Raw genomic sequence first — 23,277 nt, 5'->3', positions numbered from 1 at the left:
ATGTATCCTGTCTCCATACTTTTTCAACCTGTATGCAGAGCAGATTATCAGAGAGGCTGGGCTCTATGAGGAGAAGTGTGGCGTCAGGATTGGTGGAAGATCTATTAACAATCTGTGATATGCAGATGACACAACCCTGCTTGCTGAAACTGAGGAGGACCTGAAGCGCTTGCTGCAGAGGGTCAAGGACTGCAGCCTTCAGTATGGACTGAGGCTCAATGTCAAGAAGACAAAGATTCTCACCACTGGACCAATTGGTAGTATCAGGATTATGAAGAGATTGAGATTGATTCAGTGACTGGGGTAACTGGGATGGGTGTGTCAGAGGCAATGCGATTGGCACAGGATAGAGCAGGGTTTAGGGCTGTTGTACATAGGGTCGCTATGAGTCGCAAACGACTGGACAGCACATAACAAGAGCAACAACCCTTGGAATGTCCCTCTCTACCCTTTCCCCTCCCTGAAAGTCCTGCTATAAAACCCCTCCCAAATACACCATAATTGCAGCTTCCTCAGCCTGCCTTTCCAGACCAAGGAACCTCACCTGGGAGCTTCCTAAATAAAGCTGCTTTTAAGCTTGCTTTCTTGTTTTCTGGTCTCTTTCTTGAGTCCTTGGCCTTACATCTGGTAAAAAGCCTAACATCTGGTGCCGAAGACCCAGGAGATAAGTTAAGGCATGCTGCGCTCCTGCCCTTACTCTCTTGAACTTACCAACCCACATGGTGTCAAGACCTCGAATGGTAACATACAGCTCTTTCCTTCCTCTCCCATTCTGTGTATATGTCTGACTGAACTCCATGAGTGCTTTTGAAGAGATTCCACAGCTGACACCACTCTGACGCCACAGACTTTGGGTCCCCACCAGTGGTTCTGTGGTGTTGTCATCTGGCTTAGTGGTACTTTGGGAGATCCTCTAGGGATCCCAACCAGGCCTGGGGCTTATATGGGTACACCTATGCTAAGACACACTTTACCCTGCAAGGGGGATGGCTGGAGGGACATCTGCATGAACTGAGGGGACAGATGCTCTGTTGTCTATTTCTGTCCATTTTGTGTTTATGTCCAGTCATCAATAGTGTCCACTCTCCCTGAACTCCTCTTTCTTCCTGTCCCTGCTACCTCTATTCTGGAAGAGTCCTTGCTGTGAGTTATCTGGCGCCTTCTCCCAATGAAAACTCTGTCGCTGTTATTCTTCTGACTTCTGCCTTCTCCCCTCCCTCTTTCTCTCCACTCTCAGGCTTCTTTTCTGACTTCGCTCTCTCCTTCAGAAAGGCCCATTTGCACATAAAATTTCCCAGGCTCTGTTTAGAACAGTCACTTTGCTTCCAGGCATTTTTAGGCTCCCTTGGGATTCACATCTGTTACTGGACTCTTCTCTGCACATACATAGAAAATTCATACATCTGCATCAGGAGGTCTACCCATAACAACAGGGGCTTCTTCCCAGGCTATTGATTGCTCTAGGGGTTGCCCACATCATCCTTAGCCTCTCTCTATATCTGAGACTCCTAGTTTCCAGGGGATGCCCTAAAATCTTGGTTGCCTCACCCATGGACCTGAACACCATGGATAGCCAAATGTCTAAGCCCCCAAGGAACAGTCCCTTGGGCTACCTCCTCTTGAACCTTTCAAACCTGGGACTGACTGAGGACTTCCACCCTAAGAGAGTAATCTTTTACTGTAACTGGACATGACTGCAATACTAGCTAGATAACAACTCTCAATGGCCTGAGAACAGAACCTTTTAGTATCCTTCAAGATCTTAATAGTTTCTACTGACAGAATCAGAAATGGCTAGAAATCCCCTATGTCCAAGCTTTCTTTTACTTATGCTCCCATCACTCTCTCTGCAAGACCTGCCAATCTGTGCAGGTTCTCTTAATCCAAATCTCCTCACCGATTAAGTCTCCTATTAGCAAATCATCCCCTTCCCTTACTCCTTCCCTCATCCTCTATGGGTGATTCTGCCTTTTCAGACCCTGTAGACTTCCTCTCTCAGCCTGCTCCTCCCCTACCTAGTGCTCATACCTACTTTCCAGTAAGTTTTTATCCTCACAAGCCTTTTCCCCAATTGGCTCGAGAACCCATTTCTAACCTGGGTTCTAGGACCAATAATAATCATGAGCATATTGTTACTAATTGCTCCCTGCCATTTTTAAATTCTTACTTCACAGGATAAAAAAAAAAAAAACAACCAACCCAAAAACAAAAACCCAACATAACTGTGAACCAGCTACATCTATATTCTCCAAGTCACTTGGGCCCCTAAGCCCCATATCTTCATCCCCATTCAGTAGGAAGTAGCCAGAACAAAAATACATAGTCCCTTATCGCTAAATAAGGGTTCCTTATCACTAAAAAAGCCAGGAGGAATAAGAAAAAAAATGAGATGGCCTCACCCACCTGGCTGAACCATAAACCACAGTGGAATGTCCCTCCCTACCCTTCCAAGTCCCTGAAGAGCCTGCTAGAAAAACCCTCCCAAATACAACCTAATTTTGACTTCCTCAGCCTGCCTTTCCAGACCAAGGACCTTCACCTGGGAGCTCCCTATATAAAGCTGCTTTTAAGTTTTCTTGTTCTCTGGTCCCTTTTTTCAGTCCTTGGTCTTGTATTTGGAGGGAAGACCCAACAGCTTATTATTAGGTCTTCACACTGGACATAAGGCCAAGGACTCAAGGATGGGACCAGAGAAAGAAAGGAAACTAAAGCAGCTTTATTAAGGGGTCTCCTGGGTGGGATTCCTTGGTCAGCAGAGAGAGGGACAGGCAGGCAGAGGGACAGACCAGGGAAATACCACACCCTAAAGTGGATTTACGATGGGAAAGTCTGCTTGCTGTTAGGGACCTCTTCAAAGTACTGAAGAGCAATGGTGTCTCTCTGGAGACTAAGCTGTGTCTGATACAGGCCATGGTCTTTGCAATCACTTGTTACGCATCAGAGAGTTGGACAATGACTAGGGAGGATAGAAGAATTGATGCCTTTGAGCTGTGGTGCTAAGAAGAGTATTGAGGGTACCATGGACTGCCAAGAAAACAAAGATTCATCCTGGAGAGGGTTAAACCAGGCTGCTCCTTGTAGTTAAGGATACTGAGGCTTCATCTGACATACTTTGGTCATGCTGTAAGGAAAGACTGGTCCTTGGAGAAGGACATCATCCTTGGGAGGGTGGACACCACTGCTTTTCAGTACTTTGGAGCGGTCCCTAACAGCAGACTTTCCCAAGGGAATACGTCTTCTAATTTCCTGGCTGTTGGTGCTGACAGTGTTGATTGTGGAGCCAAGCAAACTGAAGCTGTGAACAATCTCAATCTCTTCACCATCCATCCTGATGCTGCCAACTGGCCCAGTGGTGAGAATCTGTCTTCAATCTGAGACTCAATCCATATTGGAGGCTGCAGTCCTTGACACTCTGCAGCAAGTGCTTCAGGTCCTCCTCAGTTTCAGCAAGCAGGGCTGTATCATCTGCATAATGCAGACTGTTGATAGATCTTCCACCAATCTTGACCCCACATTTCTCCTCATAGAGCCCAGCCTCCCGGATAATCTGTTCTGCATATAGGTTGAAAAGGTATGGAGATAGGATGCATCCCTGGTGTACGCCCTTCCCAATTTTGAACCATGCAGTGTTTCCTTGCTCTGTTCTGATGACTGCCTCTTGGTACAGGTTTCACATTAGCACGATCAAGTGTTCTGGGATTCCCATTCTTCTCAGAGTCAGCCACAGTTTGTTATGACCCACACAGTCAATTGCCTTTGCATAGTCAATGAAACACAGATATACATTCCTCTGGTATTCCCTGCTTTCAGCTAAAATCCATCTAACATCAGCTACAATATCCCTAGTACCACGACCCCTTCTAAACCCAGCCTGGACTTCTGGCAGTTCTCTGCTGACGTGTTGTTCCAGTTGTTTTTGGATAATATTCAGTAGAATCTTGCTTGCATGTGAAATCAATGAGATTGTTCTGTAGTTTCCACACTCTGTTGGGTCACCCTTCTTTGGGATGGGAACAAATATATAGATCTCTTCCAGTCAGTTGGTCAAGTGGTTGTTCTCAAGATATCTTGGCACAACTTGGTGAGCACATCCAGGTCCATGGGATAATCAGTATTAAATCACAATTTAAAGGCATCAATAATTCTTCTGTCATCCTTAATTCACTGTTTAACTTTTAGATGCATGGCAAGCACTTGCAAAGAAAATGGCTTAAATCAGGTGCATTTTAGTCTTTAAACTGACACTGTTGCTGTTTAGCACTTTGAAGGAGTCCCTGACAGCAGATTTTCTCAATGCAACATGTTTTTCTTTTTTATATATATAATGAAAGTTTAGTAAGAACTTGAGTTTCTAACTGTTCACTGTTGCTTATTTTCCTGTGGCCTGCAGGTCCCTTTTTTCTTTGGGGAAAAAAAGGTCTTTCTTTGTTATACAGTCCCCCACGCCTACCCAGATCACTTTTTTATGCAGCTCTTATTCTAGACTCTTGTCATACCAGTAATACCTCATCATATATTCTTTTTTTTATATTATTAATTTTAATAGACATTTACAGAGGTTTTGAATTTCCATTCATTCACTGCCGCACTGTTCTCCCTGCCCACCCCTCCCCAATAATCATATATTCTTTTATATAGTTCTTTCCCTCATCTGTTTCAATGCTGTGTATTTATCCCCTTTTAGTTTCCCCCTAGCCCCCATTATCAGTCCTGTTTTTTAACAGTGGCATTATGTAGTATTTGTCTTTTTGTGACTGAGATACATCACTCAGCATAATGTCCTCCAGGGTCACCCATTTTGTATAGTATTTCATATTGTTTTTCAATGCAGCATAGTATTCCATTTTGTGATTATACCACAGCTTCTCTATCCATTCGTTTGTTGATGGGAACTTGGGTGTTTCCAACTCTTTGCTATTGTGAACAAAGCAGTAATAAACATGGGTGTGCATATATCTGCTTGGCTGGCAGTTATGGTTTCTTTAGGGTATATTCCTAATAGGGAATTGCTGGGTCAAATGCTATTTCTATTTGCAACTTTTTGAGAACATGCCATACTGTCTTCCAAAATGGTTGCACCATTTTACATTTCCCATCAACAGTCAATAAGGGTTCCAGCTTCTCCACAACCTCACCAGCATTTGTTGTGTGCTGTTGTTAAATTTTGCTATTCTGACTGGGGTGAGATGTTATCTCATAGTTGTTTTGATTTGCATCTCTCTTAGAGCTAGGGATTTTGAACATTTCTTCATGTGTTTGTTTGCCATATGAATGTCTTTTTTGGTGAAGTGTCTGTTCATATCCTGTGTCCATTTTTCAATTGGGTTGTTTACCTCTAACTTGCTGTCGTGCTCAAGTATTTCATAAATTCTAGATTTAAGTCCCTTATCAAACATATCATTGCCAAATACTTTTTCCCAGTCTGTGGCTTCCCTTTTTACCTTGTTGGAGAAATTTTTGATGTGCATAGGGATTTTATTCTTAGAAAGTTTCATTCATCTATTTTATCCTCTCCTGGTTGTAGGTTTTTCAGGATGCTTATGTTATGGATGCAACAAGTCTTTTGATTCCTTGGCTGCTGTTACCAAGGATGTTGACTGTGGATCCAAGTAAAATGAAATTCTATTTCAATCTTATCTCAAACTCTAATGATGTCTTTTGGCCCATAGGTGAAGATTTTTGTTTTCTTAATGTTAAGATGTAATCCTTATTGAAGCTTCTGCAGCAAACGTGTATTATCACTACTACTACTACCACTATCATTTCCTTTATACTTTAAAAAAAAATTTAACTACTATAAATTGTGCAGTTGCATTTTCCACATTTGGGGAAATCACAGGGGTCAGCATATCCGGAGTGCATTGGAAAGGCCTCACTCTAGGCAAACCACCTTCATGCCAGGTAAATACTCTGCTATACTTTTCAATACAACCTCTCTTTCTATGTGTCATGCTGTATAAGAGCATTCTCTAAAATAATTGATAATTACTCTTCATTTGATCTTCGCCAAAAGGCTGAAAAGCGAGTTTAAAAAAAAAAGCTAATTAGTCTTATTTGGATTTCTCTAATGCATTTCAATTATTTATTCCAGAAGAAAGAACTTATTTCACTTGTGTACTTGAATATAAGCAGAACACCAGAATTCATTTTAAAATACATTTAATAAAAATAACATGCCATTTCATATATTTTTACATGTATAGAATATTTACAAATTCAGTTCTACAACATATAATGTTCACTATTTTTGCATTACTTGCCTTTTCCATTATTTCCTCAGCCATAAAATACTGTTTCGTTTACTTAAAAAATTAGTTTCTTGGGTAATCCTCCTAAGGGGAAGAAAAAAAGATATTTATTTGCATTTTACATTTACAGCCGTTTTAACCCAGTTCCCCTGTCACTGCAATCTAACTCTACCTATTCTATTTTTTCCCAATTGCACTTGGTAAATACTAAGCATTCTAAGTACCAAATAGGAATTTATGAAAGGAACAGGATAGGTTTCTTGATCCTACCATGTGTTCAAAAGTGTCTATAACCTTTTTAAAAGCATGATTTAATATTCTCATTGCAAGCAAATATAGTTAAAATAGTATGTTCTATTTACTGTTGTTCTGTGCCACTGAGTCACCTGAGACCCAGAGCGACCCTATGTAAAGCAGTTCTGAAGCCTGCCCTGTCCTAAGCCCGTCTCAACTGATTCCAATCCACCAACTCCCATTTCCCCAGTTACTATTTATTATATACAGCTTAAATTTATAAAGAAAGAATGGTTTGCCGTCTCATTTTCTTAGCTCCCCATAAGTTATAAGCATTGTACAGGCTATCCTGAGCTTCATTTCATTTCTTACACAAGGGTATTACCTTGCTCCAAGGCTTCTGTTCTTTTCCGTTTTGTTGCCACAGCTGGGTTTGGCTGCTCTTTTAAAGCTTCCACTGGACAATTTGGTCTTGGCAGCTGACACCCAGGTGTAGGCCCTGGCCGATTACTAAAATATTTTGTTTTCAATGCCTTTTAAAACAAAAGAAAACCAAGTAAAGTTGTTTATGTCACTAGGAGTATGAAGTAAAATCTGACACTGTTGCTAACATTAATAACTCTAGGCAAACAGGCCAATTCCAAAACAAAAATAATTTCAAGTATTTGGGTATGTAGATTACAACAAATAAATATCTAACATATTCAAATCGGCTGATAATGCCATTAACAAGATGAAGAAATATCATTCTATGTTTTCCATAACTCAACAGCTTACCCTAATCATGAAATGTAGTTGATATGTACCACTGAGTTCCAAACAACTCATGGCTCACACTCCATCAGTCTCAGAGTCTATACCATACATGGGAAGAGATTGCCTTCTTTCTCCTATGGATCTTCTGGTGGATGTGAACTACCTACCTTTGGGTTGACAGCCCAACTCCTTACTAGGTCACCAAAGTTCCCATTAACCTTTTGTTGCTAGGTGCTGGGAGCCTACTATAACTCACAGGGACCCTCTAAACAACAGTTCTGAACCCTGCCCTACCTCCTGTATTATGTTCATCATCTCTGATATACCAGAGCTCACTATTACAGTAATTGTGTCAGGGTTCCCTCCTAGGCTGACTTTTCTGAACATGTTATCTTTTTCCAAGGACTAGCTCCTCCTCACAAAATATCAGAAGTGAGATGAAGTTTTACCATCCTTCCCCCTAAGGGGTATCCTGGCTGGATACTCGCCAAGCCATGTGTCTTTATTCTTTTAGCAGTCCATTGGCTATTCCGAGCTTTCACCAGCACCACAGTCAAAGGCACCAATTCTTCTTCTGTCATCTTTATCACTGTCCAACTCTCAGATGCACAGCAAGTAACTGCAAAGACATGGCTTGGATCTTGGCCATTTTAGTTATTATACTGATATCCTTGCATTTTTAGCACTTTGAAAAGGTCCCTGAATACAGACATTCCCATTGAAACACATCTTCTGATTTCTTCATTGCTGGTACAAAAGCTTTTGATTGTGTATCCAAATGATGAAATCATTGACAATTTCTCTATCATGATGTTGTCTATTGGCCTCGTAATAAGGATTTTTGTTTTCTTGTTGCTAAGATGTAATCCATACTGAAGGCCATAGTCTTTGATCTTTTGTACCAAGTGCTTCATATCTTCCTCACTTTCAACAAGCAAGGTTGTGTCATCGGCATAATGTAGGCTCTTGATAAGTGCCATATTATTAAAAAACTTCAGCTTCTCGAATTATTTGCTCAGCATAGAGATCAAACAGGTATGGAGAAAGGATGCAGCCCTGATGCACATTCTTGATTTTAAAACCATGCAGTGTTCCCTTACTCTGTTCAGACAGCAGCTTCTTTGTCTAAGCATAGGTTTCATATGAGCACAATTAAGTCTTCTGAGATTCCCATTCTTTTTATTACCCACAATTTATTATGATATACACAGTTAAAACGTCTTTGCATAGTTGATAATACACAAATAGGCATACTTCTGGTATTTCCTGCTTTTAGCCACAGCCTATTTTAAATTCTGCCTGAATCTCTTGCAGTCCTCTTGTAGAGTTCTAGCCATTTTTGAAAAATCTTCAGTAAGATTTAACTTGGATGTGCTATTGAGGATATTGTTCAGTAATATCCACATTCTGTTGGATCACCTTTTCTGGAAATGAGAACAAATATAGATTCCCTGCAGTCTCTTGGTCAGGTAGGTAACTTTCTTAGCATAGTCATCATCACTCTGGGTTACTGGTTATATGCTACTTCCTGCAATGATTCCATGTCAGACAATCCTTTTTGGTACAATGACTCAGTGTACTCCTTCTATCTTTTTTTTTTAATTAATTTTAATGAACATTTACAGAGATTTTGGATTTCCATTCATTCACTGTTGCACTATCTTCTTTTGATGCTTCCTAGATCATTCAGGGTTTTGCTCATGCATCCTACAGTACTGCAGTTCAAGGCTACTGTGTATTTCAACTTTATGAGACCATCTTTGGATTTCTTGACTGCTGATACTAAGGGTGTAGACTGTGGATCCAGGTAAGATTAAACTGCTGACAAATCTGATCGCTTTCTTGTCTTATAATTATGTTGCCTGTTGGCTCTATGGTGAGACTTTTGTTTTCTTGATGTTGAAAGACAATCTTTATTGAAGGCTGCAGTCCTTGATAATCTAGAGCAAGTGCTTCAAGTTTTCCCCAAAGTTGTGTCAGCTGCATAATGCAGCCTGTTGATGAGTCTTCCGATGTTGATGCTACATTCTTCTTCATAAAGTCTAGCTTCTTGAATGATTTATTCAGTATAGAGATTGAATATTTTTTGTGTACTGTTAAGTCAGAACCAATCCTTAAATGACATTTCAATGAGTTTTCAGAGGCAACTAATCTTAAGGGAGGAGAATGCCTATCTTTCTTCTACAGAACAGCTGGCAGATTCAAAGTGTCTACGTTTGCATCGACAGCACAACTCCTTACCACCAAGTTGCCAGAGCTCCCTACAGACTGAGCAAGTATGGCAAAGAATATATCCTTGATGCACACCTTTCTCGATTTTAACTCACACAGTGTTCCCTTGCTCCCACAACAGCTTCTAGGTCTAGGTACAGATTTTACATGAGTGTAATGAACTGTTCTGGGATTCCTATTTTTTTCAATGTTAGCCATGATTTGTTGTGATCCACATAGTCAAATGCCTTTGCATGGTCAATAAAAACACAGATAGACATATTTCTCTTATTTTCTTTCTGCAAAAATCCATCTGACATCAGCAATGATATCCCTGGTGCCGTGGCCTCTTTTAAATAAATCCCACTTGAATTTCTGGCAGTTCTCTGTCGATGTACTGCTCTAGCCATTCTGAATAATCTTCAGCAAGATTTTGCTTGTCTGTGACATTAAAGATATTACTGTATGATAATTTCCACATTCTGTTGGATTACCATTTATTGGAATGTGAACAAATCATAAATACCCTTAGTATTAGCAGTCAAGAATTCAAAAGACGGGGAGCTCTGGTGGCCTAGTGGCAAGGAGCTGCAACTAAAATCCCAGAGGCACATGGTTCGAATCCACCAGATGCTCTGCCGGGAAAAGAAGGGACAATCTCCTCCTGTACCAGTCAGATCTGATTTGACAGTACACTCACACAAAAATAAAAAGAAATCAAAAGACAAGTCGCACTAGGAAAATCTGTTGTCAAGGACCTCTTAAGAGTACTAAAGATCAAATGATTTCAGCGTAAAACCTAAGGTTTCCTGATCCAATCCCTGGTTTCTCTATTGCTTGGTATGCATCTGAAAGGTGGACAATGACTAAGGATGACAGAAGAATCGATGTTGAAGAAGAGCACTGAATATCATCTCATGGCCTGCCAAAAGAGCAAACACGTATTGTTAGGTACGAAATCTGGTGGTGCTGTGGTTACAAGCGCAACTGCTAATTGCAAGGTCAGTGGTTCAAATTCACCATCCACAGTCTTCATGAGATTTATACATCTGGAAACTCTACAGGAGCAACACTACTCTATCCTATAGGGTCACTATGTACCAAGTCAATCCAGCTGGAATGGATTTTTCGGTAAGCAGTATAAATTGTCCTGTAATTGTGTGTACAACACAGTTTCATTCTAATTTGAATAGTGGCCTAAAGCTTGAGAAAAAAGATAGTTTGTTGTATCTTAAACCAATACATGATCAATATTCAAAAAATGCTAAAAAATGTTAGGAAAATTTTATTCTATCAATACTCCAATTAAGATTATCCTTCATTTCCTAATACAGGAAGACATGTATACAGAAAGTACCTGTGTGGCTGTAATTCGAGTACACGGATTAAATAAGAATAAGCCTTGTATGAGGTCTAGCAAGTCATCTCCTGCGGCAATGAAGATGTGCTGCAATGGGATTCCAGGGAAGCTCTTAAACGTCACATAATCTGGAAGACTACACATGTCCTGCAAAAAAATTTTTATAATTGAAACGTAAAGGACTGAAAATGTCATTTTTATAATATTTACAGCTATCAGTATTAAAAAGGAAGAAAAGCTATGGATGCCCATAGCTGTATATAATTTTAAATTGCAGGATATATATGTATATTAATTATATTTCTTTAATGTCAGTATAATAATGAATGTTTTAAAAGATACCAATATGCACATATAGTGGAAACTCTCCTCTCTTCTGTCCTTAGGTAGCCCTGATTCCCCCTCGAAGGTGACATTTCCAGCTCTCTTATATATTATTTAAGAGATAGTCATTGCTTACTCTATTAGAACCATGTTGATTTATTCATTTATTTATTATTATTATTTTGTGTGTGTGTACCATCAAATCGGATCTGACTGGTACAGGAGACTGCCCCCCTTCTCCAGCAGAGCATCTGGTGGAGTATGTGTGTTTTTAATGCAAGTGATAGCATACCATACACACATACTGCTCACTTAACACTGTATCTTAATCTCTCAGACTAAAGTACAGTCAATCTACTTGACTCATTTACTTAAACATTTAATTCTGACAAAAGAGCCTCACCGGTATTGTGGTTGGGAAATAAGGCTGCTTACCAAAAGGCTGGAGTCTGAACCAGCCAGTTGATAAACAAAATGAGGGACTCTGGCGAGCTCTGGTGGCCTAGTGGCAGGAAACTGCACTGCAATCCCAGAGGTGTGCGGTTCAAATCCACCAGATGCTCTGCTGAAGAAGGAAGAACAATCACCTCCTGTACCAATCAGATCCAATTTGATGGTACACACATTAAAACAAAACAAAACAAAACAAAACCAAAACCCAAAAAACAACAAGATGAGGGACTCTGAATAAATCAAGACTTACAGTCTTGGGAAACCCTCTGAGCAGTTCTGCTCTAGCCTATCAGGTCATTTTGATTTTAAATTCAATCAGTGGCAATGAGTTTGGATTAATTAAGAGAAGATAGTACTGACAGAAGGACAGAAATACATTAATGCAACAAAGTATTAAAAATCTCCACCATCAACAAGGAGATTCTGATTCACAGTGATCCTGTAGGACAAAGCACAAATACCCCAAAGGTTTCTGAGATTACAGACCTTTACAAATGTGTCTCTCACTGATGATTCCCCCACCCCCATCAAAACTCACGGAAACCAATATGCTTTTTTCCCCTCATTTTGCACTGTCATTAAAACAAGACGGGATAAGTAAAAAAACAAACAAACAAAATAAAAAAAAAACACACCAAAAGTGGTCTCATCCTTCTCAAACAGAGCAGCTGGTTTTTCAAATCATCAACCTTCTTGTTAGCAGCTGAATGCATAAGACGACATAAAAAAAAACAACCCCAAACCAACAAACACACTGTGGAACTCAAACAGATTCACACAAATATACCTAAATAATTCTTGTAACAGAAAGATAAAAAAATAACTCAGCCAAGAAAGCTTTTTTCAATAAATGGTCCCAGACCAGCTGTGCATAAATCAGTAAAAAATCCACCATACAACAGAAGCACAAAGGATCTGTTTAAAGAAAATTATAAAACACTATTACAAGAAACAAAAAGAGAACTGGAGGCTGGCTGTGCGGCTGCGGGCGCTGCTGGTTGCTGGCTCGTGCCTGCCACGTGTCATCGGCCGGGCTGGCACCTGCCACTTAGGTCCCACCTGGTGGGGGCAGCAGCGGCTGCACACGGGGAGAGGGGGCACGGTGATCCACGGCCAATGGCGCGCATAGCGGTGAAGTATCTGAGCCAGGAGGAGGCCCAGGCGATGGACCAGGAGCTGTTTAACGAGTACCAGTTCAGCGTGGACCAACTCATGGAGTTAGATGGCCTGAGCTGTGCCACAGCCATTGCCAAGGCATATCCTTCTATGTCCATGTCCAGGAGCCCCCCCAACTGTCCTGGTCATCTGTGGCCCTGGGAATAATGGGGGAGATGGGCTGGTTTGTGCTCGACACCTCAAACTCTTTGGCTACTAGCCAACCATCTACTACCCCAAAAGGCCTAACAAGCCACTCTTCACTGCTCTGGTGACCCTGTGTCAGAAAATGGACATTCCTTTCCTGAGTGAAATGCCTTTAGAGCCCATGCTGATTGATGAGCTGTATGAGCTGGTTGTCGATGCCATCTTTGGCTTCAGCTTCAAGGGTGATGTTCAGGAGCCATTCCAGAGTATCCTGAAAGTTCTAAAAGGAGTCACTGTACCCACTTCAAGTGTTGACATTCCCTCAGGATGGGATGTGGAGACGGGAACTCTGAAGGGCTCCAGCCAGACTTGCTGATTTCGCTGACAGCACCCAAAAAAGTCTGCAACACAGTTTACTGGTCGCTGCCACTACCTGGGGGGCCGTTTTGTACCACCTGCTCTGGAAAAGAAGTGTCAGCTGAACCTACCCCCATACTCTGACACTGAGTGTGTCTACCGTCTGCAGTGAGGGAAGGGGTGTGGGGATTCTTCCCAACAGACTTAGTGCCTCCTTTTCCCAAAACTATTGAGTCATGGGAACACTTCCGGCAATGAAGATTAATGAGAGGCAGGAACCAAAGATACAGTGACATCTGAGAGAAAAGAGGCGTTTGGAGGCAGTGTTAGATGTTAACATAGGCTTGCTATTGAGGTGTGCTCTTTACACATAAGTGATTCTTACACATTTGGGATGCAGACAGAGAACTGGATGAGATTCAATCCAAAGCTTTCTCTTTTCACTTAACAGCACTGAAGGATTTTCTACAATTAGGACATTTTCTACAACTAGAAGGATTTTCTTCAAAGGCTTCCAAGGAAAACCCCATTGTATTCAGGACCTGCCCTGGAGACTCAGGCTGGGAATGGAGGTCAGGATAGATAATATAGTCTGATACATGCTAAGAGCCCAAGCTGGTATTTACAAACATAACTCAGAGATATTGTGGGTTAGATTCCAGATCACTGCATAAAGTGAACATCACAATAAAATGGACTATACAAGTTTTTTTCTTCTTTTCCAGTGCATACAGAAGCTATGTCTGTCTATTCTGTTAAGTGTATAGTAACATTATGAAAATTGCATTGTGAAAATCACAGAATGTGACACCAAGATGCAAAGCAAACACATGCTGTTAAAGAAATGGTACTGTTGAATATTTGCCACAGACCTTCAATTTGTAAAGTAAAAATGTCTTATCTGTGGAACACAATAAAATGAGGTATGCCTGTAACAAAAAAAAAAAAAAGAGAACTGGAGAGGTGGAAGAATAGTCCTTGCTCATGGATAGAAGACTCAACACTGTGAAAATGACAATATTACCAAAGGCAATTTACACGTTCAATGCAATGCTATCAATCCCATTCTTCAACAAGATAGGAAAGGCAATCTCCAATTTCATTTGGAATGGAACCGTTATTCACTGTTGGTGGGAGTGTAAAATGGTGCAACCACTATGGAAGGCTGTACGGTACTTTCTCAAAAAGTTGCAAATAGAGATACCATTTGACCCAACAATTCCACAACTGGGAATTTACCCTGAAGAAACCATTAACTGCCATCCAAGCAGATATATGCACACCCATGTTTCTTGCAGTTTTGTTCACAATAGCAAGGAGTTGGAAACAACCTAAGTGCCCATCAACAAACGAATGGATAGAGAAGCTGTGGCATATTCACACAATGGAATACAACACAGCATTGAAAACCAAGGAACACATGAAGTATTATGCAAAACGGATGACCCCAGAGGACATTATGCTGAATGAAATATCTCAGTCACAATAGGACAAATATTACATAGGGCCACTGTTGTAAAACGGTACTGACATCAGGATTGAGGGAAGACAGAAAAGGATAGGAGCAATGATGTATAATGCACTGAAACAGATGAGGGAGAGAACTGTTTAAAAGGGACATATGAATGAGTATTCTTGTCATTACGGAAGTCCAGAGTGAAGGCTGCATAGTAGTGTGGACTGAAGGAGGAGGGACTGCATAACAAAGAGTTTTTCTTTTTTTTTCAAGGAGAAGAGTGAATTGGAGGGGAAGAGGGTGGGTAGGGAGAAAAGTGCAACAATGAATGACTAGAAACCCTAAGTCTCTGTAAACTTTCATTAAAATTAATTTAAAAAAAGAAAAAGTACTATACAAAAGACCTATTTCATATACTTCATATAAAAATTAACTCAAAATGAACCAGACTTATATGTGAAACATTTAACAATATACAAATGATTAAACAGAAAAAAATATTAAGGAAGTTTTTTTTGTATTTAAAAACTTTTCATTTCATATTAGTTTGCATAAAAAATTCATATGCAAGAGAATTCTGGTGGCCTAGCAGCAGGAAGCTGCACTGCAATCCCACAGGTATGTGGTTCAAATCCACCAGATGCTCTGCTGGAGAAGGAGAAATAATCTCCTCCTGAACCAGTCAGATTTTATTTGACGGTACACACACAAAAATAATGAAACACATTTTTAAAAAAATTCATACGCATCAGTTTTCATACTTTCCTTTATTTACAATCATATCCATATATTGTTTTATAAACTTAATCCACACTGAATTATGCCCATCATACCCTGACCATTATTCAGGTCCTTTTAATTTTTTTTTCATTGTTGCACATTTTCTTTCCCTTCATTTCCCCTCCCCAAATTCATCCCTTGTTCCAGACTGTTGTCATACATGTAACACCTAATCATCTATTCCTTCTGACAGTTCCTTCCCTCAATTGATCTAAAGCTGTGTTCATTATCTTCAGACGTTTTTGAGGTGGGCAAAGACTTCTCTGACATGAGAACAAAAGCAAAATTCATAAAAGGAAAAAACTGACATATTTAATTAAAATGAAACTTCTGCTCTGGAAAGGCCAAGTTCAGAGGCTGAAAAGACAAGCTACTGAAAGGGAAAGTAACTGCAAACTACATATACAGTAAAAGACTAGTGCCCAGACTATATTAAAAACTCTGAATGCTCAATAGCAAAGGAAAAAATCAATCAGAGAACAGACACTCCTCCTAAAAAAAAAACCACAAAAAAAACTAACCCATTATAAAGAGGATATTGTTGTTGCTATGTGCCGTCGAGTCGCTTGCAACTCATAGCAACCCTATGTACAACAGCCCTAAACCCTGCTCTATCCTGTGCCAATCTCATTGCCTCTGACACACCCATCCCGATTACCCCAGTCACTGAATCAGTCCACCTCATAGAGGGTCTTCCCCTCTTGTGCTGTCCCTCCACTCTGCCCAGCATGATGTCCCTCTCTAAAGACCTGTCTCTCCTTACAACATGTCCAAAGTATGTCAGGCGAAGCCCCAGAATTCTTGCCTACAAGGAGCAGCCTGGTTTAACCCTCTCTACAATGAATCTGTTTGTTTTCTTGGCAGTCCATGGTACATTCAATACTCTTCTCCAGCATCACAGCTCAAAGGCGTCAATTCTCCTCCTATTCTCCCTAGTCATTGTCCAACTCTCTGATGCATAACAAGTGACTGCAAAAACCATGGCCTGTATCAGGTGCACCTTAGTCTCCAGAGAGACACTGTTGCTCTTGAATACTTTAGAGAGGTCCCTAACAGCAGACTTTCCCATCGCAATATGTTTTTTTATTTCCTGGCTACTGGTGCCAAGAGTGTTGACCATGGAGCCGAGCAGACTGAGGCTGTGAACAATCTCAATCTCTTCACCATCCATCCTGATGCTACTGATTGGTCCAGTGGTGAGAATTTTTGTCTTCTTGACATTGAGCCTCAGTCCATATTGAAGGCTGCAGTCCTTGACCCTCTGCAGTAAGTGCATGAGGTCTTCCTCAGTTTCAGCGAGCAGCGTTATGTCATCTGCACAACGCAGATTGTTGATTGATTGTCCACCAATCCTAACACCACGCTTCTCCTCATAGAGCCCAGCCTCTCGGATAATCTGCTCTGCATACAGGTTGAAAAGGTATGGAGACAGGACACATCCCTGGCGTATACCCTTCCCAATTTTGAACCATGCAGTGTTGCCCTGTTGTGTTCGGACAACTGCCTCTTGGTCCAAGTATAGGTTTCGCATTAGCACGGTTAAGTGTTCTGGGATTCCCATTCTTCTCAGAGTCAGCCACAGTTTGTTATGACCCACACAGTCAAATGCCTTTGCATACTAGTGGCAAAAACAAACATGGATTAAAGCTCAATATAAAGACAAAGATTCTCACCACTGGGCCAACTGGCACCAACACTATAGATGGTGAAGAGACCGAGATTGTTAACAGCTTCAGTTTGCTTGGCTCCACAATCAATACTCTTGGTATTAGCAGCCAGAAAATCAAAACAAAAATTGCATTGGAAAAGTCTGCTGTCAGGGACCTCTCCATAGTAATGAAGAGCAATGATGTCAGTCTGGAGACTAAGGTGTACCTGACCCTGGCCATGGACAATGACTAGGAATAATAGAAGGAGAATTGATGCCTTTGATCTGTGATGCTGGAGAAGGGCACTGAATATACATAGACTGCTAGGAGAACAAACACGTTCATCTTAGAGAGGGTGAAACCAAGCTGCTCCTTGGAGGCAAGGATTCTAAAGCTTCGTCTGTCATACGCTGGCATGTTGCAAGGGGGAACTAGTCCTTGGAGAGGGGCATCATCCTTGGAAGGGTGGAGACACACAGCACAAGAAATACCCTGGATGAGATGGATTGATTCAGTGATTGGGGTTATCGGGATAGGTGTATCAGAGACAATAAGGTTGGCTCAGGAAAGAGCAGGCTTCAGAGCTGCTGTACACAGGGTCACGAGTCACAAGCTACTCGATGGCACATACAAAAACAACAAAAACATTATTCCAAACTCTTTGCCACTGTTACAATGAAGTGCCATTAGCTGGCCACTAACTCTATGTGTAACACACTGAAGCCCTGCCAATCCTGCCCTATCCTCACAATCTCTTTGCCCATTGTTGCAGTCCCTGTGCTAGTTCATTTAAAGTTAGGCATATCAACAAATGAAGCTCCCTTTTTGGCCAATAGCTTTACTCCTTCCACATCATTAAAGTACATTCTACTTTGATAATGCAGCTGTACCCCAGGCTTATCCTAAGTGTTTTCTAATTTCATCTCCCAGCACTATATCAGACAATATTCCATTGCTAGTCACAGGGTTGTCAAGGACCCATTATTTCAGAAGTGGATGACTAGCACAACTTCTTCATCTGTCTTAGTCTAGAAGACTTGCTGAAACATGTCCACTATGGCTGACAATGCTGGTACTTGGAATATGGGCACAGGTTCTGGCACCAGAGCAGCACACAAGCCACCACAGAACAGCAGAATGACAGATTAGTGGTAGTTCTTAGACATTCCCATAAAACCCCCTAAACTTTACTGCCATCTAATTGGACCTGACTCAAAGCTGAACTTCAGAAGGTTTCCAAGGCTGTAAATCACATGGGAGGAGGTTGCCCATCTTTCTCCTACAGAGGTGCTGGTGAAGGCTACACTAGAGAGCTGCAGCTTTTGGGTGGGCAGTTCAACTCTTTATGAACTACAACACCAGAGTGGCCTTTAAAATCAAAATGAAGTATAAATGACCACCTATCAGAGTGGCTAAAATAGTGGCGTGGTTCACAGGGAACTGAATTTCTAACTCAAAGGTCACATCTCTCTGAAGGTTCAAATCCACTAACAGCTGTGAGGGACAAATGGACATGAACCTACCAGTCAACTTAATAGCCTCAGAAATGCAATGGAAGGCCAGCCGTGAGTCAGCTCCAATTCGAAGGCAATAAAGTCTTGGGGTTCCCCACCTCGACTTTACTGAGCTTTCTAATTCTGTTGGCTTAGTGGTAAAGGATTGCACGGACAATGCAAAGGTATGTGGTTTGAATCCACCAGCTGCTCTGTAGGATAAACATGGGCACTGTCCTCATTTGTGATCTATTACCTATGAACAGTTGCTGGAGGGTTAGCTATGGGTCAGTTCTGACTCTACAGTAAAAAACAATAGTAACTTTACCAAGCATTGTATCTTTGTTCAACTTTTAGGTAATCGCTATTCCCACCAGCATACCTTTGTTCACCTGCTAAGTACATTCTTTGAGTGTCATAAGCAGACTTAGGCTCTCAGTAGCTCTCCCATCTAAACATACACAAAAGTAGAAAATATTTCGCTTATCAAAATTTTTAGTAGACTAAAGTCTCCCAAGTCTAATCTGATCATAGTTAGGAAGCTTTGCTAAAAGCTACGTACCAAGGTGACGCTGCTGCCATACTGAATACCAACAGCCTCACAATAACACGAGATCCATCAGAATACACCCAGCTTATAGAGAAATAGAGGCTCTTGCCCCTAACATCCTTCTTTTCAATTTGAGGTTTGACTTTTTTCAGCTTGAGAAATTTCAAATGTGAAAAACAGTATTTCTTATAACCTGCATGTAAATCTACAATTATCTCAAGATATTTAACTTAAAATTCTAAAACACTAACCCACTCACTGCTGAAAAGTCAGAACTGACTCACCGCTGACCCTTCACTGGATTTCCAATGCTGTACCTTCTGCCTGTCTTTCTAGGAGCCTCTTGTGGATTCAACCACTAAAGACATAGAGCTTTTGGGGAAAATGATGGTGCAACTCCCTGCAGAGGAGGCCACCAGAGTTGCCCAGCAAGTAACTACTATTTAGGAAATCTTATCAAAGGGATAATATAGGACAGTCCTATTTCTGACAGTTAATGACTATTTGGGCTTGAGTAAGGTAACTAAGAGACCTTTCCAAATTAGTGATGTCAGTTTGAGGACTAAGGTGCGTCTGATTCAGGCTACAGTCTTTCTGATTACTAGCTATGTATTTGAGACCTGGACAATGAAGAAAGATGATAGAAAAAGAATTGACACCTTTACACTGTGGTGTTGGAGAAGAGCACTGAACATCCCAAGGATGGCCAAGAGAACAAATAGGTTTGTCTTGGAGATGGGGCTTTTGGAGTGCTCTATGGAGGCAAGAATGATGAGGCTTCACCTTACATACCTTGAGCATGTTGCTAAGAGGGGTTATTCCTTGGAGAGGGACATGATGCTGGGAAGGGTAGAGGGGTGGCAAAGGAGAAGAAGACCCTTAACCAAGTGGACTGACATGGTGACTATTACAATGGGCTCCAGTGGGTCAGGAAGTCTGAGGATGGTGCAGGATAGAACAGGGTTCAGATCGTTTGTTCATAGGGTCGATATGAATCATACTAGACTTGAGAGTACCTAACAATAATAAAAATAACAACAAGAAGATAACTAAATCTTATTTACCTAATCTATAAACTAGGGATGTTGTTCTTGTTATGTGCTTTCTAGTCAGAAGTGACTCATAGCTGACTCCACAGTTCTCCCATAGAGCAGCTGGTAGATTCAAACTGTTTGTCTTTCGGTTGGCAATGCAACTCTTTACCTACGAAGCCACCAGAGCTCCCTTAGACTAGGCATAATAACTACTTAATAGGGCTGTTAGAATTAAAAATTTACCATGAGGGCACAAAGTTCAAGTTCAGTAAATAGTGTTATTATCATGTCTACTATGACTCATAGCGACCCCATGAGCAATGGATTGAATCTTGCCCTATCCTGTGCTATCTCCATCATCTCTGATATATCTGAATCAGTCATTACAGCCACTGTGCTAATCCACATTGTTGAGAAGCTTCCTCTATTTCACTAGCCCTCAATCTTTGCAAGCATGATGTACTGATCCAAAGACTGACTCCTCCTAACAAAATGGCCAAATTATGTTAAAAAAAGCTTCACCACCATGCCTCCAAGGAGCACCCTAGTTGAACTTTCTCCAAGACGTATTTGTTTGATCTTTTGGCAGTATCAACATCACAACTCAAAGGAATAGATTCTTCCGTCATCGTTATTAACTGTCCAAATTTCCATTAAGTAATTGAAAAGATCGCAGCTAGTCTTTATATAGAAATCATTACTCCTTAACATCCATGAAAGGTCCCTGACAGTAGATTTACCCAATGCAATATGTCGTTTGATTTTCTGATTGCTAGTACCAAGAGTGGATCCAAGTAAGAAGAAATTGTTGACAAACTCAATCTTCTCTCCACGTATCATAATGTTGTCTATTGGTCCTGTGGTGAAGATTTCTGACTTCATGATGTTGAGATGTAAAACTCTCTAGAAAAAGTAGAAAGCAGTACCCAGGGGTTTAATGCTGTAAGCAACTCTCTGAAAGAGCAAGAGAGAGTTAGACTAGCACAGCCCCTCACCGCCCCAGAACAAAAGCAGATAAAGAGCACAGACCAGCCCCACGGTGCCTCTAGAGCCACACCAACTACAAGAGGTTAATATATTAGTTGCTGACTCACAGACTTACAGTAGTGGTGCCAAGAATGGGGTTTATAAGGAAAGGTTAAGTAGGAGAGTCCGAGAGGCAAAGTGTATCTCATAATACAAGTCTAGGTTTTAGCACAACAGTTCCAAAGCACAATTTCTCAACTAGTTGAGGCTTTGATTTCATTTCAGCAGTCAAATCCAAAATCATCCAGCAAGGTATGCCTCAGATTAGTTATAAGTTTCTCCTTCAAGCATCTGGTAAGAATAGCAAAAACCTTTTAAGTGTGGCCAGCACAAATGCAAGAAGCCTCAGGTCACACCTTGCCACAGTTTCTTTACACAACGCCACTGTCGCCACCACCATCAACACAGTTCCGTCTTCACAAGGCTCTTGCTCCAGTCTCACTCAGGTCTTGCAGCTACAAGTTTTGTCTGCCTCAAGTCTTGCTGTTCAGTGTGGAATGCACTCTTTTCTCTTACCCCAGTTCCATAGCTGTTGATGATTTGCAAGACCATGTGCCTGCAGTTAAGGTATTTGGAAATCAGATGGGGCTAACTGTAATGGCTAAAAAAGTCAACCTTTAGGGTAATACCACAAATCCATAGGGAAGGCCTTTGATCTTAAACAGCAAACATCTCCAATCTTCTTCACTTTTTTACAAGCAACACTGTATCATCTATATAATGCAAGTTTTGGATGAGTCTTCTCTGATCCTAATTCTATACTCTTCATCAAGTCCAGTCTCCTCTAATGTGCTTGGTATACAGAAGGAATAGGTGTGGAGAAAGGATACAATCCTGATGAAAGCCTTTCTTGATTTTAAACCATGCAGTGCTCCCTTGTTCTGTTTACACTACAGCTTCTTCTAGGTATACGTTTCTCATTAGCACAACGAAGTGTCCTGGGATTCCCATTCTTCTCAATGTCAACGACAATTTGCTATGATCCATATTGTTCAAGGCCTTTGCACAGTCAATACATATAAATACATCCTTCTGGTATTCTCTGCTTTCAGTCAAGATCCATCTGACATTAGCAGATATCCCTGGTGCCAAGGTCTCTTCTAAATCCAGTTCTATGTTGTTCCAGATGTTCTTGGATGATCTCCAGCAAGGTTTTACTTGAATTGATATTGTCTGATAATGTCCACATTATGCTGGATCACCTTTTTTGGGGAATGGCAACAAATATGGATCTTTTCCAGTCAGTTGGCCAAGTAGGTGTCTTGGCCTAGAGTGATAAATACAGGGCTGCATCTGTTTGTTGAAACATTTTCAGATGTATAACAAATAAAGGAAAAGACCATGGCTTAAATCAGATGCACCTAAGTCGTCAAACTGGCTGTACTACTCCTGAATATCTAAGAGGTCATTAACAGTAGATTTACCCAACGCAACGCAATATGTCTGTTGAATGTTAGTGCCAACAGTGGTGATTGCGGATCCAAGCAAAATGAAATCACTGACATCAAGTAAATATTAACCAAAGTTAAAACAGCCTCATTGAAATTTCTGCTTTCTGATATATAAGTATGCATGAATAAATATATGTATTCACTCCTTCACTCCCCTGGATAAGGTAGGAAAATCAAAAGTTCTACAATTTTGGAGTTCTGTTGTGGTAAGGCATTATACTCATTATACTGCCAATTCAAAGTAGTTTGAATCCATCACTGACTCTGTGGGGGAAAAGATGACCAATTTCCTCCAACGCAGTTTACTGTCTGTGCCCAAAGGATGTGAATTGAAGCCTCATCTTCCTCATCTCTAAAAAGTACTCTGGCTGCTCTTCTTCCAATGTTGGGGAATGTTGGGGAGGAAGGGAGGGCCTCTGGCCAGGACAGATTGCCTAGCTCCACTTAAGTGCAAGCCTCCCAAGAGCCTTAATACCAAGCTGGCCATACCAGCTTGAGAAAGCTTGCCACCTGGGAAGATGGCTGCAGCATGTGCTGAGCTAGGAGTGGTCCACTCGAGGCTGAGGTTCTCCTATCCAATCCACATGTCCAAC

At 41.1% G+C, this 23,277-nt stretch overlaps 1 protein-coding gene and 1 pseudogene across 1 annotated transcript in view; one reads left to right on the top strand and one right to left on the bottom strand.

The window, feature by feature from the left end:
• Positions 1–6,145: 6,145 nt before the first annotated feature.
• The window catches only part of CDK7 (cyclin-dependent kinase 7), a 66,770-nt gene continuing 49,638 nt past the window's right edge, over positions 6,146–23,277 (bottom strand). The window contains exons 10-12 of the mRNA XM_006900027.1: positions 10,807–10,956; positions 6,868–7,015; positions 6,146–6,332 (exon numbers count right to left, since the gene is read on the bottom strand). Coding sequence (XP_006900089.1) covers positions 6,304–6,332; positions 6,868–7,015; positions 10,807–10,956 — 327 coding nt within the window. The 3' untranslated portion in view covers positions 6,146–6,303. The remainder of the gene's footprint in view (positions 6,333–6,867; positions 7,016–10,806; positions 10,957–23,277) is intronic.
• On the top strand, positions 11,054–13,417 carry LOC102848502 (annotated as a pseudogene).

The sequence above is a fragment of the Elephantulus edwardii genome, unplaced genomic scaffold (assembly GCF_000299155.1).
Source record: "Elephantulus edwardii isolate Elephantulus edwardi_28Jun2011 unplaced genomic scaffold, EleEdw1.0 scaffold00271, whole genome shotgun sequence".
NCBI lineage: Eukaryota > Metazoa > Chordata > Mammalia > Macroscelidea > Macroscelididae > Elephantulus > Elephantulus edwardii.
The sequence above is the reverse complement of the archived record's forward strand: the minus strand, read 5'-3'. Positions and strand labels throughout refer to the sequence as shown.